The sequence below is a fragment of the Solanum pennellii genome, chromosome 3 (assembly GCF_001406875.1).
Source record: "Solanum pennellii chromosome 3, SPENNV200".
In the NCBI taxonomy this organism is placed as follows: domain Eukaryota; kingdom Viridiplantae; phylum Streptophyta; class Magnoliopsida; order Solanales; family Solanaceae; genus Solanum; species Solanum pennellii.
Window position 1 is genome coordinate 68,070,300 of NC_028639.1, and position 19,738 is coordinate 68,090,037.

The 19,738-nt window shown below is 31.1% G+C and overlaps 1 protein-coding gene and 1 long non-coding RNA gene across 2 annotated transcripts; one reads left to right on the top strand and one right to left on the bottom strand.

Moving 5' to 3' along the window:
- The first annotated feature begins 2,327 nt into the window (after nt 1–2,327).
- On the top strand, nt 2,328–3,855 carry LOC107013740. The gene is made up of 2 exons (XR_001456148.2): nt 2,328–2,546; nt 3,582–3,855. It is a non-coding gene; the product is annotated as an uncharacterized LOC107013740 (long non-coding RNA).
- A 660-nt stretch (nt 3,856–4,515) lies between these two features.
- LOC107014658 (TORTIFOLIA1-like protein 3) lies at nt 4,516–8,556 on the bottom strand. The gene is made up of 5 exons (XM_015214664.2): nt 7,537–8,556; nt 7,282–7,390; nt 6,200–6,714; nt 5,512–5,959; nt 4,516–4,945 (listed from the first exon to the last, which is right to left on the bottom strand). The coding sequence occupies exons 1-4, from the start codon at nt 8,338–8,340 to the stop codon at nt 5,525–5,527; spliced, it is 1,863 nt and encodes a 620-aa protein (XP_015070150.1). The 5' UTR covers nt 8,341–8,556; the 3' UTR covers nt 4,516–4,945; nt 5,512–5,524.
- Between the last annotated feature and the right edge of the window lie 11,182 nt (nt 8,557–19,738).

Here is a 19,738-nt window from a genome sequence, read left to right on the forward strand (position 1 = left end):
AACATGGGAAAATTGGAGAAAATGTTTTCCTTCGTACCAAACACACTCATACTCTTAAATTATATTTCGACTCAAAAACACTTTTTTCGTCAAACTATTGGGCTACGTCTACACTTTCAGTTAACAGAACACACCCCACTGCCACAGAGACGAATTAAATCCTAATTTCTATATTTTCTCCCTCATTTCATTCTTTCCCTAAGAAACAATACTTCTGGTATCGCATTCCACATTCCTCCTTCCGTTACTGAGCTCCTTATTCCTTAAACAAGTATCTATACAATCTATAAACTGCTAAAAAGATTGTCGGTTCCTTCTTTCATATTTTTTTTCTCGCCAAATCCAATTCTGTACCATAATTCTAAATCAATTAAACATCGATACATTTCAAATTCATGTAAACATAAATAGTTAGGGCCACCAACTCACCTACCCGTCTTCAAATCAATAAAACTCAACGATCAGGCGTAGATTATAAGGGGCTTTGATCGCTCACCCAGCGGAAAAGAAAAGACACAAATGGAATTGAAGAAGCGCACAACATGAATATCTAATAGAAAAAAAAAATGAAATCTAGGGTTAGGGTTTCCATTCAAAATTGGGGAAAGTTCAAAAGTTTAGCTAATATTTAATCATAGATTCTGGGAGTAGTTTTAGAAAACTTATCTGTAAATTTTTGTTTGGCCATGATAGGGTTGCATTAGGGATCGAGCTTTAGATGGTTTCATTTTTCACTGGTCATGGATGAACTGACGTGATATATCTGGAGTCATGATGTATTCTATTCGCAGAATATTGAACCAAACAGAAGTTGTTTGGTATGGTGTTCACTGAGCACTATTAATAAAAAATAAAAAACCAAATAATTGAAATGGGGAAAAAAGGGAAATTAGATATTTAAGTCGTCTATGTGGAAGTGAGGCCTATTTGGCGTGCACATGTGACATCCACGTGGCGGCGTCCATGTGATGTTTAACACATACATGGATTCGTTAACTAGAAGGGTAGGTATTTCACAATAGTTTGATAGGAAGGATATTGTTGATCCAAAATATAATTTATGGGTATATTTAAGTTATTTCAGATAGTTTACACATATATAAGTTGGAAAACAAATGTAAAACACTTTCTCAAATTTATAACCCAACTTCGAGTTTAATTTAAAATTTTATCTATGGTATGATTATGATTTCAATTTATATATCCTTAAATTACCGTAAAATGGTATGCAGATACCCTCCGTCATACTTGTGGGATATTGGTGCCCCTGCCGTCCAAAAACTAGAGCATATATGCCCTTCACTCTAACGGAAGATTAGATAGGGACACGTGGCGCAATCTTATCCATCGATTCGATGTCAGGTCGGTGGATAAGATTATGACACATGTATGTCTGTTAGTCTAAAGGGTATATATGCTCTAGTTTTTGGACGGCAGGGATACTTGTGTCGTTAAAGTATGACGGATGGTATTAGCATACCATTTATGATAGTTCGGGGATATATTTATCCTTTTTCCCTTTATTTTTTCTTGTTATGTTATTTTAAAATTGGGATAATGCACAAGTACCCCCTCAACCTATGTCCGAAATTCCAGAGACACACTTATACTATACTAAGGTCCTATTACCCCCCTAAACTTATTTTATAAGTAATTTTCAACCCCTTTTAGCCTACGTGGCACTAGTTAGAAAAAAAAAAGTCAACCATCGTTGGGCCCACAAGATAGTGCCACGTAGGTCGAAAAAGGGTAATAAATTATTAATAAAATACGTTCAGGGGGGATAATAGGACCTTAGTATAGTATAAGTGTGTCTCTGAGATTTCGGACATAGGTTGAGGGGGTACTTGGGCATTATCCCTTTAAAATTACAAAAATCACATAATTTTAAGGTAAAATTACAATTTATCCCTCAAAAGTTTATAAATATAGAATTCTCTCTAACGGATACATTAATGGTGGGTTCAACTATATCAATGACCAAAAAATCAAAGTGCCGATACATTAAAAAGAGGGTCGAATACATGGGCAGATATATTAAAAAGAGGGTCGGATACATTAATGGAGGGTCTGAATACATTAATGACCATAAAATCAAAGCATTGCTACATTATAAAGAGGGTCAAATATACATGCATTGATACAGTAAAAAGAGGATCCAATACATTAATGACATTTTTAAATTAAGAGAAAAACGATGAAATTTAGAAATTTGTGAAACTTGTAGGAAATAATGATAATAAGTAAACTAAAATGTGATCACTTTTTATATTTATTTTTACATTTTGCATTTTACCCATTTTTATTTTCTTTAAAAAGAGTGCGAGTGAAAAATAAGAAAAACAATAGTTCCAGTTGAGTTAAGGCGAGACAATTGAATTGGGGATTGTGGAGGTGAAGAGTTGAGTACTATGGGAGTGGTGAGTAAAGCAGGAGATTGGGCATTTAAAGCCTTCTCGGCGGGGCTGGGTGTTGCCACCATTTTCTTCGCCGCTTCTTTCTCCGTTAATGTCTACCGTGGTCTCTCTTGGCATAATCGACAATCGGTAATCCCAATAATCACTTTCTCATCCTCATCTATCTGTGATTTTTTAGTTCCATAAACCCTAAATTATGTTCTTGTACTTATATGATTGACATTCTAGCTTCCTTTTGTTTGTGATTGTATGACCTGAATAGTATGTTAATCTGTCTGTTATTTGTGTAACGATTGATAGGATATGTAGTATAAGTATATAACATCAACATGTAAAACAAAGAAATGCTTGCCTTTGTTTGTCATTGAACTATTGGGTGTAAACTGGAAGAGTTTCTACAAAGTATGAACTGGAAAAGGATGCGATAAATGGGTAATAACTCAAAACAGCTATTATAAGAGATTGGTTAAACTCATGATCAGTCTTTCCGTGGAACCTAAGTAAGAAAAGTTTCTGATGTCAGATTACCAATTATTGGAGCACGAAAGCAGTGGCTCGTTTGTTGCCTTGCTTCAATAGTATGTTGGGTTTGGGTGCCACTGCACTGTGTGATTTCAAATATGAACTACTTACCTACACTCCGTTTAGCCTAAATAAATGTCGTTAATCTATCACATAATTGTTCTATTCTAGTATAGTTGGATAGTTGCTTGTTCTGTTCTTTTCCTATCTACTACAACTTCTGATGTCTGGCAAGGGACCAAAATTCTGAGTAAAAATTGAACTATGAATGGAAGTTCTAGAAGAGTTGTTGATGTAAGATGTCATTTCCTCCCATTTATGGTGATAAGTACGGTTGCTTCGAAGGTGAATCTGTGTTACTGCTCAAGTAAACTGGACCATCTTACTACCGTGTTGTCAATGATTCTAATGAAAGTTGAACTATAATCCCTCCAGCTTATGGCTATAAGTCTCTGTGCTCTTTGCTTTTCTGTTCTGTATTCTGCTTGCTCACTCTTTTTTATGTCTTCCGTATTCTGTATTGATGTGCTAGTTTTGACGTCTGACTATTAATTAAGCATTGTTCCATCATTACATGTCGTTTATTGAACTTTTAGCTCAACTAGTCAGCTATCTGATATGTGAGCATTTTTCTTCATGTAGAGGGTTGAGAAGGAAGGACCTAAAGTCCTGCAACAGCAAGAATGACGGTTTGAGAAGTTCTACACTTCCACATCGCGTTGCTAGCTGAGGTCATGCTATAGGTTATGAAAGTGATGCAATAACTTCAACACGAGTATGGTTTACATTCCGTCTTTTCTGTTCCCGGTCACATAATTGTGGAGATGTAATTCTGAGATACCTTTAGGATGATGTTTGAAATTCATATGCGTGAATTGAAATTATAGAATACACATAGTACTACTTTTCCTGGAAACTAAAGAAAGCAAGAGAAATGAAGTAAACCTCTAATTTCCCCCTTCTAATAATTGGTTTGAGTAAAAAATGTGGGAAGAAAATAAAGGAGGGAATCAATTTTCCTCTTGGACCCACAATATAAAATTTTTAAAAGCAACGTCAAATGTCATTGCGTTCTTTTCTTGTTTTCTACCCAAATTAGAAGACAAGAAATGTATCTCCATTTAAGTCCTTTGTTTCCATAATTTGCCGTCAACTTCTTTATTTTTTTTCAGCATCATTGTGCACCACCAAGTCTTGAATCCTAATATTTTTGAGACGCATAAACAAAATTGCATAACATTTGACCAGTATACACCTAGAACTTATAGCATTATAAAAAAGCAATACAAGCAGGTTGGCCAATTGAATTATGACTGTTCTTACAAATTAAGATTCATTATAATTGGTACTTATGATTTTGAAGCTGACTGGTTTGTTGGGTTTCAGTTGTGGTTAATTTTAGTGAGAAAGCTCATCTGTTTCAGGCCCTCACCAATGTCTTGAAGATCCACAGGACCCCAATAAACATTTTTGTTTTCGTATATACGAAAACTATTTGACGTAAGGTAGTGTACTTAAACAAATTATTTCATATCGCAGGTTGAAAATTTTTGAATTCCCTTCTCACAGTTCATGGTTCCACCATGGGGCTTCATCAATATAGACACACAGGCAACAATCATTTACATATTCTAATATTATTTCAAACCGTATACAATGCATCAAAAAGAAGGAAAACTATTTCTTAGCAAAAAACGAAATAAACGAAATATTTCTTCTATACAAGGCCAACGTTCATACCAAACCCACCATACAGAACAGTGGTCTGGCTTCCTTTTCGTACTTTGACATATCAAAAAGTAGAACATCAAAATGTAATACTAATTCTGAAGAAAGTTTGTTTGAATGATGTGGGATAGTTTATAGTGCACTTGGCAAAGCTTACTGAGTGAATAACCAAAGGCCGAAAATGCACAAGATAGTAGTTCTTCTAGTAAGAAACTGCTTCCTGCTTCATTCTTTACAATCCTCTGATACAGTGCTCAGAGTCTATGCAATCTCCAAACCTGGAAAAACGGAAGCAACGGTAGAAAACAGTTTCAGAGTATGCTCCTCCAGTCAAAATAGTAATTGTGAAGCCGCGTCTTTTGCATATTTTCAAGGGGTCTACCAGTAGTTAGCACGCAAGATCCAGGGCCATCGAAGGTGCCAAGTAATAATAAACGTCCTAATGAAAATGTGCAAGCTATAAATTCTTAACAACTGCACATTTTATTTGGGGATGTCAACTTATCCACATTGTACATTAATTACAAACAACAATTACTGCAACCCTCCCAACAACCCCTCACATGAAAAATCATGGGAGTGGATTAAAGGAGGACTCTACAGTTGGTTGTGACAAAAAAGTAATGACTAATAAGAATTGTCCTGTGTGGTCATTCACTTCCCTGAAAGCATGTTATGCTCAGGAGAGGGTTGCCCCAAAGTAGGCAACATAAACTGATTTTACTCCCAGATCCCAATTACCGACTTTTATCAATATATGTGACCATTGGTATCCGAAGCACAAAAATCCATGTTCTCCACATGCAGGAAATTAATGGAAAAATATGAGATGCTTAAGAAGTACCTGACATAAACTATCATACACCATTTCGCGGACTTTTTGAAACTCCACCAACTGAAGGTTCAGAAATTCTCTGTGGATCACCATGAATTTCAGCTAATGGGTTCACAATAAACCCGCGACTACTATGGAGCCGATATCTCCTATTCTCCACCTTAAGTCTTTCACCATCTCCATTCTGACCAGCTACGCTGCTTATTAAACCTGCTGATGAGGTTCCACCAGAAGCAGAGAAGTGTGCAGTTGCACCACGACCTACTGTTCTCTTCCAGAGTTTTGAAGTCAAGAATTCTGCACCTGGTAGCTTGCAACACATGGATGCAGAGTTGGTATTAGACATCCTGCCGGTTGACATAGCCAAGTCAAATGAGATCTCATCTAATGCCAGTTCCAGACCATGTACACGTGTCTCCAGGGATTGCATGCCACTTTGTGAGCTCCCCATAAATTTCTATATATACAAAGACAAGAATAAGTTTGAGAAAAATACTCAAGGAAGCATCTACGGACTAATCAGGAGAACTAAGATTTATGAAATAATGATCAAGAGCATTTCTATGCTCAATATATTATAAAAAAATTCAATGCATACTGAACTGAAATTGATAATTAGGATACTTCTATTCACACACCACTTCCCTTATGAATTGGAATCATAGAAGCAGAATTTCGTCGAATATTAGAAAATTACCTGGAGAAGATCTAACAAATTGGACTGCTGAGTTTCAATTTGAGCAAGCTGTTTCCGGATCAGCAAGAGATCTTCACAACCTTTTTGATTCCCACAGAGATCTTCAGTTTCATTGCTCACAACTTCAGTAGATTCTGATATCTCATCTTGATACGGAACCACACGAGATCCAGCCTTCACCACACTATTCCTGGTTTCATTAGTGATCTTACTAAAAAGAGTACGCTTGACTCCAGGTTTTGTATGTGCATCCAGATCCTTGTCTTTGCCCAACTGTATCCCATCATTGTTTTGCTGATAATCCACAGAAGAACCATGAGGAGCAGAAACTTCAACTTTCCATGGCTTCTTGCGATCAAGTTTGCGAAAGATTGCTGGACCTTTTTGGGCAGCAGAAGCAGTGGAATTATCTGCTACAGACGACTTGTTAGACAGCCTCTTTACACTAGGAACACTGGAGCTCACAACCCTGGAAGTCTTCAAACCAGGCGGATAACGTCCATCACTTGCATTTTCTATTTCAAGGACACAACGTGGAAAACATACTTATTGATTCAAATTCACAAGCAATGAATATTAAAAGATGAAAAGTTTTTAAGAAGAAATTAAACTACCCCAAGGAAAAAACTAAAAAAAGAAGCAACTTAACTAAACTAGACAAAACAACATCAGTATACTAAAATATAGAAAACAGTAGCAAAAAGATCTTATGAACAAAAAGGAACTGATGAAATGTGGAACAAAGTAACTAACAGCCAACCCCTTGCATAAATGATCCATAATTTAGCACAGTGAGGAGAAAATCAGAAACTTCAGGGTTAACATATCATCCTAGAACCAAAAGAAACTACAAAAAAGTAAATTAAAAACAGATACTAATTTGGGAAAAAATAAGAAGGTACAATAATATTCTTGACAGACGAATGATAAAGAAAACCAACAAGCTGATCAAAAGGACACAAATAAGGAACTAGGAGGAATGAACCTGAAATTGACGTATGAGCAAATGTAAATTAATGTGAAATAATACCCTATGCCTAATTTACATTAGAACAAAGATGGGTGAAAATTTGGGAAAGTACCTTTGGAAGAGGAATTCGACAAGGGAAGAGGGGAACCATCATCAGACAAATCAGGGATTCCCTTCCATGCTTCCAACATTTGATTCATTGTTTCCCTTACTGCCTTTACCTGTACAATTTAATCAATCATCTTCAGTTATTGGGCGAAAGTGCATATCTATGGTACCAAATAGATAACAATCAATGGTAAATCGAACTGACCCCGGATCAGCTAACAATGAAAAGAGGAGATAAATTGAAACATAATTTACAAACCTTATCAAATCGTTTCGCCTCGAATGTCTTCAAGCACGGTGCTTTAAACTCAGATAAAGCATCTCCCTCGACTGCCACGAGCCTCAGCAAAGCCTCTGCACTGGCTTTCCGAGCCGCCCAATCATCACTACCCACGAATTCCACCAAATACGGCATCAAATTCCTCACAATTTGCTGAGTAGAAGCTGCTCTAACTGCGATCACACTGCCAATCATTGTAAGCAATGCTGCCTTCGCTTTGAAGCTATCGCTCTTAAGCAACTTCTCAAATCTCGGCAACGACTTCCTCAAGCAGGCTATATCCGGATCTGGCGACGCCTCAATAGCTGCCGACAAACACAAAGCAGCACCGATCTGCGAGTTCATCTCCTGTTCCGTGAAAAGTGCTTCAAGGAATGGCTTGATAATAGAGGAGAAGGGAGGTTTAGTCAGGTGTGACGAAATGGACGCACAAGCAGTGACACAAGCATTGCGTACAGCGGAATCCGGGTCACGCAGGCGGCGGACGACGGCGGTTAGAAGTTTGGAAAGGTGAGGAGAGAGAGAATCTCCATGATGCTCAGAAAGCAGGGAGATCAGTCGGAGACATTGTTTACGGACTGGTGACTTATCCGAAGAATCAGTAGCGGCAATGGAGGAAACAAAAGGAGGAATTGCTTCAGGGGAAAGAGTTTTAGCAATAGACTCGAGTTCAGAAGCCGCCGCCGAATGTGTATCCCGGTCGGAAAGCTTGTGTAGGCATGTGAGTACCCGGTGCTTCATATCACGTGTTTGGTTCTGGTTTTGCTTACTGTGAACCGACATTTTCACCGACAATTCACCGGAAAACTGATTTCTAGAATGGAGTTAGAAATTAAAGTGAGAAAATATAAGAGAGTTACTGTATAGGTGGTGGTGTCTCCGGCAGCATCGCAGCGGTGCCGGCGGTATCTTTTGTGTTGCAATACTTTATGGATTTGGTTTCTCTCTCTTTCAGCGTTTTATAGAGAGAGTGAGGAGAACTGTAGCGAAGAAGTTACACATAAGAAAAGCCGTTAATTGAGTTTTGACTGTTTATTAGCCTAACAAAACGACATCGTGGTGCTAATGACGTTAAGCGTCGCGCCATTTCGCTACTTCCCTCCTCCTATTTATTTATTTGATAATTATTGTCGTAATTGTATTAATCGAAACAGCAAATCAAATAAGTACTAAAGTAATTTGTTTGTTTAATAGTTATGAGTTGGACATTCGTAGTGGACGTTCGGTTTTCATAGTGATTAAAAAAATATATATTAACTCCAAAAGAAAGTGACCAAATATGGATGAACAAGACAATTTTTGATGAAATCAAGTTTAACCATGTTCATTGTGTTGCATCAAAAATCAAGTTTAACCATGTGCATTGTGTTGCATGATAATCTTTTAACACAAGTTCTGTTTACCTAATTTTTCGTGTCATTAGCGTGATATTAATGATGGTAAAAATGAATTTATATTATTAGCGTGATATTAATGATGATTATTGTAGATATTTTAATATTTTTATATAATATTGCTCATATAGATAAATAATCTTACACATAATGCATCACCATAAAAAATTGCATTGTTATTATAGATAGAATATTGATATATAAAAGTAAAATATAAAATGAAATTTTAGTTTTAAAGAAAAATCATACTGTTATGATAGAAATGTTATTATAGCAAACGAATATAATAATAAAGTTTAATTGTACTCGTTATTATTAAATGTGTTATACAATAAGCTTTTACACCAATTTAAAATTTAGTCAGTTCATTCAAAATTAACACCATGTAATATCATTTACTACATTAATATAAATAATATGATAAAATTTCAACTTCTTGAATAAATCAATTTCAAACAAATTCAATACCTAGAATATTTTACCAAATACAAAATTATAATTTGGATTTGTGTTTAAGAAAAGAGACAAATTACCCAAAAGTAGTTGAGACTTCAGAGTAAGTCAAGAAATAACCCGTACAAGGTACTTAATTAAGTTGCACCTATGTATCTATAGGTTTAATGCAATAATAATTGCAAATTAAATGCCATAATCTGCTCAACCTATTCTCATTATGGTCGTTAATAACTAGGTGAAATTCCTAGTGATATAAACGGTCAGTATTTCATTAGGAAAATTTTAAGTTAAATCGAGCAATTTTTGAGTTATAAAATAAAATTAATTAATCGTTTAAGTGAAATATTTAAAAATTGAGTGAGCATCTGACATATTAACTCCAACAATAATAGATAGAATAATCAAAATTTTAAATCTGCCTCTCCGAAAAATGTGTTTTTAGTTCGAGTAATTTTTGAACAATTATTTATGAAATTAACGGAGAATGATACTTTATGATTGATCAAGGATTTAAAAATTACTTCTGAATTGTTTTTCTTTTTCCGTCTATTCTACAAATAAAAAACATTTAAGTACACTACTATTTTCTATTGTAAAAACTTAAATCAAACATAGCAACACTAAAAATATCGTTTAAAAACATAGTGATACTAAATTAATTAAGTTGTTAAAAGCTATAAATATTACAAAGTAATGATGTGAGCATGTAAAGAAAAAAAAAGAGTATGATACAAGTAACAGTGTACTCACATCATTACCTCTTCATGATTAAGTCTTGTTCTCTAATCAGTGGACAAACCTTCCATTTTCTTCTCTTCATTTTCTGTGCTTTCTTGATTTGATTAAATATCACTGTTAATTTTTGTTTAAACGTCATTAAAAAAATCAGTCTTTTTCCTTAATCAAGTTTTTATTTAATTTAAAAAACATTTTAAAAAAGTAGGGAACCAAACCACCTAATCAAATAGCAAAGGCCAAGCAACCCGGCCCCAAAATTGTTTACTATATTTCTACTCACTCTCAATTTTCATTGAAAAAGAAATATTCTTATCAATCATATTTAACATTTTGAGTAATTAATTTCCTACTCAAAACAAATTTTATAAATAGCAGGACTTACTATTTCTTAAGGAATAATCGAGACATGAGTTGTTAAGTATTTGCCTGACTTTCTTATCTTATTAGAATTTTCTTGTATCTGAAATGAAGGGCGATCGAATTATGTTAAATTATTATATTTTTTTTAATATATTCTATATGATATGTCAGTATTTCAATCCAACATAAATTTTACGTAATTTAAAAAAAAAGAATTATTAACATTGAGATATATAATAAACTCTATAGCACTAGGCATTAAAACTAGAAATATATTTGTTTTATTATCACTACAATATACTCACAAAACATTGTAGTAGCTAGACATGCTCATTTACAAGAGTAGGAGAAAAAAATTTTGAGATATTTTGCTAATAATACTTGATTGTTAGGAATCTAGTGATTGTTAGCCAAAATAATAATAATAAAATATGACATAGCACAAGAAAAAGAAACTTAATAGGTAATTTAATTCCTAAATAGTACTACTATTATAGAATAATTAACACCTTTTTTGTAAGTAAAATATGGTGTGATAGTTGTGTTTTTTTGGTGAACCAAATTCAATATTGAGTTCACCTACCAAAACACTCTTAAAAATAGATTTATGAGTCATCAATTTCAAGTTAAAACCTCTTTATATATGAAAGAAAAAAAAAAGGATAAGACCACCTTTTCAAGAATAGAGCTCTCAGAATTTTAAGGAATTAGCAATGATTAAGCAGGACTTAAGAGAAAATACTTAAACTAATTAACGATATTTCTTACTATTTTCTCCGTCCTATATTAATTGATCACTTTATATTATATATTTTAAAATCATAAATAAAATAATCAATTTTTACTAATTAACCTTTTATTCATATTGATTGATTCAATATAATTATTAATATTATGTTTAATAGCATAGGGTATAAGAATTTTTTAAAAGGAAATTATTAGAACTACTAAACTTGTTCAAGGCCTTCAAAGATTGTTAATTGTACGAATAAGATGAATTTTTAAAATTCATTTTATCTTAATTTAGAAAATGAACATAGGCATATATTTTTAATAAAACGATCAATTAATATGAATCAAATAGAGCAACATTTTTAAAATATTACCCCAATACCATTTGTAAAATAATTACTCTACTTGCAATAATAATTGTCGGCGAATAAAGGAATTTTCGTACGGTGTAATATTAAAATATTATTCTTTATCTATCTATATAGACTATATAGAGTAATTCCCTTTATCTGTAATCCAAAGAAATTGGAAAATTCAAAGTTTCCGAATAACCCCACACTCTTTACTTTCTTTTTTTTTATCGTCGAAATATTTTATTTAGTATTTGATATTTATATTATAGATTAATTAAATTTAAATTTATGTTGAATAAAGTTCAAAACATTAGAAAACAAATCTCTATTTTACTCAACACTTTTATATATGATAATCTTGTGAACTTTAAAAGTATGTTATTATCGTGCGAAAAAGAAAAATAATAAGCAGAGAGAAGCGTGATAATTTGCTGTTAAGAGACAGGCAAAACAGCTACAATTGCGTTTACAGATAATTGTGAGAGTCAAATGCTATCTTTTAATTTTTGATTTGATTTTTTGTGTTTGATATCTGTATTAAAGTTTGATTAATTTAGATTTGTATTGTGTATAATCTATTCGAGGGTATTTACTTGCAAAATAAAATTCGTACCTAGAATTTAAATTTAAGACCTTAAATTAAAGAATAAGTAGTGTCATCTGCAACGACATATTTTTTATTGGTCCAAATGCAATCATTTTCTTCATTTTTTCTTGCTAAGGTTTCTTTACGACATTTTACCTCACAATTTCCGAAAGGTCAACTACTTTCGACCAAACTGAAAACTTTCTTTTTTATTGATTAATAATGGTACTTGTTGAGGGAGTTTTATTAAGAAAATTAAATGGAGCTAGCTTCTATGCATAAATGTATAGTGTACATATATGTTTTGTTTTGAGTGTGTACAAAGGAAATTGATTTTCTATAAAAAAAAAAAAACATACATATAAGATGTAGTATGTATTTTAACGATTGAGAGATTTTTTGAAAAAATTTTTATAATTTTATCCCAAAATAAAAAATAATATACTATATTATATTAATAATATTTTTTTAATTGACTAGACGGAAGAACTAATATAAAAATAAGTTGTCTACAAGAAAAGTATACATGGAAATGGTGGGGTCATAGTGTGAGACCTAATTTATAATGTCTTTACCCATTATAGATCATATTACTTATAATTATCTTTATTCATAGCATGAAACGTATCCATCAATTAAAGTAATTTGTGGTCCTTCATATTCAAATAATTAGATAACACACCATACTTCTCCAAAGTAGCCCATAAACTTTGGTGTTGAGCATGTGGAAATTAATTTGATCGAACGAAAGATGGCTATTTAAATTGGATTAAATCAAAATACATATTTAACTCAGAAGTATAAAATATCATAGATAATAAAAATATCTTAGATTGATTCAATCAAATAATTTATCAGTATCATATCATATTAAAAAATAACAATAAAAAGTGAAATTAGTTACTTAAAACAAATGCAACAAGTAACATGCTACAAATAGTAAATCAAAAACATATATAGTACTCATTATATATACTAGCTTAGGTGAAATAGTTACTCCACTTTATGCATGGAATAAAAATTATTCCGGTGGGTTGACTGTCCAAAAATATATGTATTTTTTTTTCCCGATCAATCATTATATTATATGGTCAATTAATTAATATATGGTTGGTGCTGGCACATGGCTAATATGTCTATCTCATTAATTAATTGGTTTATCATGTGCTGCCCTCCTACTGATCTACTTCAAACTTTTAATTCGTTTCTCTAGGAAAATAGAACTTACGTTTTAAGTAAAATTTGAAAATAGGAAATTAAAGCATGAGTTATGTTTATATATATTTATTCAGAATTGTTGTTACTAAAAATTAATTACATATAACATTGTTTTTATTATAAGCATTGCTTACTCTTGCTTATAATAAATTATAATGATACCGCCGTATCGGAGTGTAAAAGAAAGTTGGCAGACAATTTCACTAACTTAGTTGATCGACTATTTAAATTTTTATTCTCTCTGTTTAAAAAAGAATGTTTCTATTTCGTTTTTAGTTTGTTTCAAAAATAATGTTTCCTTTTCATTTCTGGCAACAATTTAACTTTAACTTTTCACGTGGCATGTTTAAGACCACAAGATTAAAGGGCATTTTGGTACATTTGACATAATTTTACTTTAGAACCACAAGATTAAAAAAATTACTTTTTTTTTTTAAACTCCGTTCTAAGTTAAATTAGATTATTCTTTTTTACACGGAGCGAGTATTTTATTAGAGAGGGAAGATTGATTTTTCACTTTGTAAATTGTAACTCCCTCCAATCCCAATGGTGTTAACTCGCTGTATAAAAGATTGAAGAAAGAAAGAAAAATTTTAAGTCCGAAATAAGTTATAAATATTTATTTATGATTTAATTATTTTATTTAAATGGTTTAAAATAAAAGTATATTATTTTTTAAAGGTCCTATTATTTTATTTATTTTTTTAAAAAGCCTGACATGTAACATAAAACTGAGAAAATATGTTTAAGTGCATTCATCTTCTAGGTCGTCGGTAGTTGGTACTACTGCCTTCCATTTTTTACTCCATCCATTTAATTTAACTAGTTGATTTCTAATTTTTCAGGTCTCGTCCGTATTTATGGGATAAAATTTATTCGCATTGAGTATTTATATTAAATTAATATATGTATATTATGTATCTAAATTTATTATTTATTTTACCTTATTAAATTACATTATAATAGAAATTGCATTATCTTGATGCTGACACCCCGTATGAATAAGTTTTTTTTTTAAATTACTTATCCATTTTTTTAGTTCTTAATTATTTGTCAATACAAATCAAGAAAGAACAAATTCTTTTTATTTATAATACCCTCTATTAATTAGTTTGAAAAAAAATAAATATTCTTGAAACTCCTTACTTTTTAATTTTTCCATTGAAATAATAAATTCACTATATTAATAATTAATCTTTAATAGGTGTATCAATCTAAAAATAGACACGTAATTAATATGGATGAAATAATTACGGATAAATGGAGTACTTATTTATATGAAAAAAATATCTTATTATAATATTTATATAAATTAATTTTTTATTTATTAACTCTTTTCTTAATATACGTGTTTGCAACAAATTTTAAACATATCGAAAATAAACAAATCATACAAAAAAAATATGAAGAAACATAATTTTATTGATTAAGATAGCGGGTACAATTCTGTTGATCCATTGATTCTACTCTTCTAGGATTTATCCATGATTCGAGGGCAACTAGTGGCGTATTTCTCGAACTAGGATGATTTAGATTTTGACCTCTCTATATAAATAATCCATCAATTTGTGGAGTATTCGAGATCTTGATCTGTTTATGAAATTTTCGAGATGCTTTTTGAGAGAATTTAGTACCCTTTATATAAGCATAAACTAGGGTTTAGGGTTGAGTAGCCTCCAAGAATTCTTATTTGAGTTGAACACAATTTGCAGAGTCCCAACTAGAATTGAACTCATCTTGTTGAGTCTCACAAAATTTTAATGTCTACAAATGCCCCCTGCTTCAAGGCTTAACGGAGTGTAGACTTGTGAAACTCAAAGACGAGGCTTGAAGTACTCATTCTTCCACCTTTGCAGCTTCAGATTTTCAGATTTGATTTAAGAGAGAAGAGATGAAGGGCAGATTTGGTCCCACAGGGCGTGCCAATATTGTTTGCAACAAATTTTAAACATATGAAAAATAAATAAACCATACAAATAAAATATGAAGAAACATAAATTTTATTGATCAAGATAGATTGAGGGTACAATTCTGTTGATCCCTTGATTCTACTCTCCTAAGATTTATTCATGATTCGAGGGCCGTTAGTGGCGTATTTCTCTATTTCTCAAATTAGGATGATTTAGATTTTGACCTCTCTTTATGAATAAACCATCAAGATCTTGATCTTTTTATGAAATTTCCAAGATGCCTTTTGAGAAAATTTAGTACCCTTTATATAGGCATAAACTAGGGTTTAGAGTTGAGTAGCCTCTAAAAATTCTTATTTGAATTAAATACAATTTGTAGAGTCTTAATTCAAATTAAACGTATTTTATAGAGTCTAACAAAATTTAATATCTATAATATGAAAAATATAATGAATAAGTAAATAAGAACGGACGGGAGAAAGTAGTATCATTTAGCATATCAATAAATATAGTAGCAGTGAATTAAATTAGTGTGCATGTATGAAGAGGTGAATGAATAGACACATAACATGGCAGTAGAGGACTATATAAATAGGATAATGGTTCATATGAAGACAAACATATCCACATTATATCTCCCCACAGACCGACATTCTTTCAACCCATTTCCTTTCACTAATTGCTGTCATACCAAAAAAATGCATTATTGAGGAAAATAAATAAATCAAATGGAGAGTTCATGTTCAAATTATTTTTTTGATTTAATAAGTTGAATAATTATAATGAGAAAATTATCTTTTTATAAGATGATGGATGAAAGGAAAACACAAATTGTTGCAATATTTTAACGCTTTCAAATTGATGACCAATGGACGTTTAACACCAATATTTTTTTTAAAAACCACTTTCATCTTTTATTGACGTATTAATTTCGTCTTATTTCTCAGATTAATTACAGTAGTAGATATCATGTGCCTACACTAGATCAGTTTTAGAGGCCACTTTTCCAACAGTACACATTAAACTGATTATCACAAAAAAGTACAAAATATAATTGAGGTAAGTAAGTTATATTTTTGAAAATTGAAATTCTTGCTTGATCGAGGATGAAATAATATTATTGTAGTTATTTTTCCACAATTATAAACGTTATTTTTTAATATTTTATAATCTCAAAAGGCAAATAAAATCTACCTAGTATTCAATTTGAAATCTAACTAAAATTTCAAATTTATGTCGATAAGTAATCTGACTATAGGCCAGTTATATTAACATACTCCTTCACAATACAATACTGTCTAAGTTTAATAGAAAGTCACAAAGATAAAATACTTTTTAACAAAAATGATTTTATAATCAAAACGATTGAAATAAAGGAGTATAAGGTATTGTCATTGAGAAAATGTTATGTGTGTTGAATAATTAGCTTTTTGAAGCTTAAAAATGCAGATTTTTTTTTTATAAATAAAAGAAAGATATTTATACAAACTTACTGTGAGCCCAGTTGACCCACATTTTTTATATTGATCTTTTCCCACTTTTACATGACTCCCAAATTAAGTAAAGATTTTCTTTTTTTCCAAGGAAGCTCTATATATCTTTTAAACAATTCGTTAATATCACTATAAGCATCAATAAGACTTTTCTTTTAAACCCTCTCAGAGCTTCCACCTTAAAGACTTGAACTCACAGTCTTAAGATTGAAAGTGAATAATGTTTATCATCTGAGCAACTCCCTCTTGTCGTATCAACGAGACTTAAGTTTCTTTTTTATCCCCTTTAGACGATTATTTTAGAATAGGATAACTTAGAATTAAAGAGAAAAAAAAAAGTGAAAAATCATATAACCTATTTATATTAATTATTACTACTAGGAACAAGTAAGGTGGACCAGAATTTAGAGACAAGGCTCGTGCTCATATAAGGGGAACAAAGCTTGTTTGTTTCTGTTCTCATATACATATATTCTTTTTTTTCTTTTTTCTTTGTCCTTATCATTTGTTACTAAATAATGTTAGTTGTGACACTGCCTAATACGTAAAAATAATTTATCATAAACTTTCAACATAATTGCACATGCAAGCAAGTGATAATCATTTCTTATTTTTTTGGCTTCATATTCTTTTCTTTTGGATTTGATTCCACATTATGTTTTGGCTTATTTTGCTAATTAATAACTGCCATGATCTTAATTAATTGTTATATATAGGTCTAGCCTCTCTAACTATATTACAGCCACATGGATTGACCTAAATGCTAATCAAAAGGGCAATTATTTTGTAAATTTTCTTCACAAATTCGATTGCAAGAACAAGTATAGTATTTTCTGGGAATTAATTTAATTTATTCAAAAGAAAAAGAATTGTGAAAATTAGACAATTAGTCAAAATAAATGATTATATATGTAACTAGTATATGTTTCAATCTCTAAATGAATTGCTAGTAGAGGAAATTTATTTAGAGCGTCACAAATCACAATTTTGTAATATGAGTTTTAAATAATATATATTGTCATTCGTATCTAAATAATTTTTACACCATCAGATTGTCTTTACATGTTATATATAAATCTTAAATTTTCAGTTTTTATATTTTAAGGAGACTCGCATATAGATCTTTTTTTCTCTCTGAATGACAATGACACTGTATAAATTTGTAACTCTTGTTAACATGTCTATCGACCTCAATAAATACTTTAGAAATGTAACATCCACTAATCAAGTATCTCTCTCGATGACTATGAAAATGATCTAAGCCAATGCTGGTAGTATATCTCTCTCAATGAATAGTTACGATAATAACAATATATTCAATATAGTTTTAAAATATGTAAGTGTTCGCGGATTTTATCCTTATCTTATGAAGGTAAATCAAAATTATTTTCGAAAGATTGTCAACTCAAATAACATAGTTCAAGATACAAAAATAAAACAAAACATTACAAATAATAGAGAAATCATTACCAATTAGCATTCGTAATGTGACTACCAGATCAACGAAACAACATGCACTAACAGTGTAACACAAATCGAATGATAAGAAACAACGAACTAAACTAATGTTAATACTATTTGTATGTGTAAAGAGAAATAACACTCAACTGTCTATTAACCTTCTACTCTAATCTTCGGCCTCTATATCTTCCGTGTCAATGAACAACTGGAGGGTAAATTTCACAAATCATCAGTTAATGAATTTTGTAAGGACTTTGGTTGTATTATTATTTAGTGAAATTGTGATAGTGATGAAAATTGAGCACATTGACTGGCACAAAAATTTGTTGGGAGTAAAAGGGACATATGGTTTGCTTGAAACTTCATTGTCAAAACAAATGAAAAAATCAAGAAGAAATTAATGGGTAAAAGTTGTATATGGGGCTTACTAAATAGACTTGCTGTCGGGGTCAAAAACAGCAGCCTACCATAATTAGTTTGAAATTTTTTTAAAGTTTTCTTCTCCCTTCACTAAATTCTATTTGTGGATTCATTATATTTACATGGGTTTGGACTACATGCCTCGTGTGATGTCTATGCTTACTTCGAAATAATTCTGGTATTATGTAAGGTATTATTTAGGAGTGCGGAGTCAAAAGGGTAAAAAAATTATTCAAAAATTCAAAAGGGCATATCAATTTGTTTTTAAACCAAATCGGTAAAATCGCTCACGATGTAACGACTTTGAGCGTCTGAAAAGCAAAATCGCTGCAATAGCAGTAATTTCTTAAATTTGCCTTTTTTAAAAAAATAAATAAACAAATCGCTCCAAATGGAGCGATTTTCAATATCAAAAAAAAAAAAATTTAATAAGTCGCTGCTTCTGCAGCGACTTACACATTAAAATTTTTAATTTTTTAAAATCATTGCCAACGATTTTTAATTAGTTTTTTTTTAAAAAGTCAAATCGCTGTAAAGGCAGCGATTTACACTTAATTTATTTTTATTTTTTGAAAATTTCATTAAATCGCTGCAAAAAAAGTTAGGCGATTAAATTAAGTTTTAAAAAAAATAATTAAGTGTAAATAGCTGCAATTTTAAAAAAATAATAAAAAATAATTAATTAAAAATGGCTGCCTTAGCGATTTTACCAAGATTTGATTTTAATTTTTTAAAAAATAAAGCAAAAGAAAAAAGAAGTTTAATGTGACTTATTAAAAAAATTATATATTTTTTTTAATTTTGGAAATCGCTCCACTTGGAACGACTTGTTTAAATTTTTATTTTTTTAAAAAAGGAAATTTAAGAAATCGCTGCTACAGCAGCGATTTTTCTTTTTTCGACGTAAAACTCGCTACATCGTGAGCGATTTTGCCGTTTTGGTAAAAAAAATTGATATACCCTTTTGGAATTTTTAACAATTTTTTTTTACCCTTTTGACTCCGAGCTCTATTATTTAGTACCATGTTTGATAGGAGTTTTAGCGGATGTATAATTAATT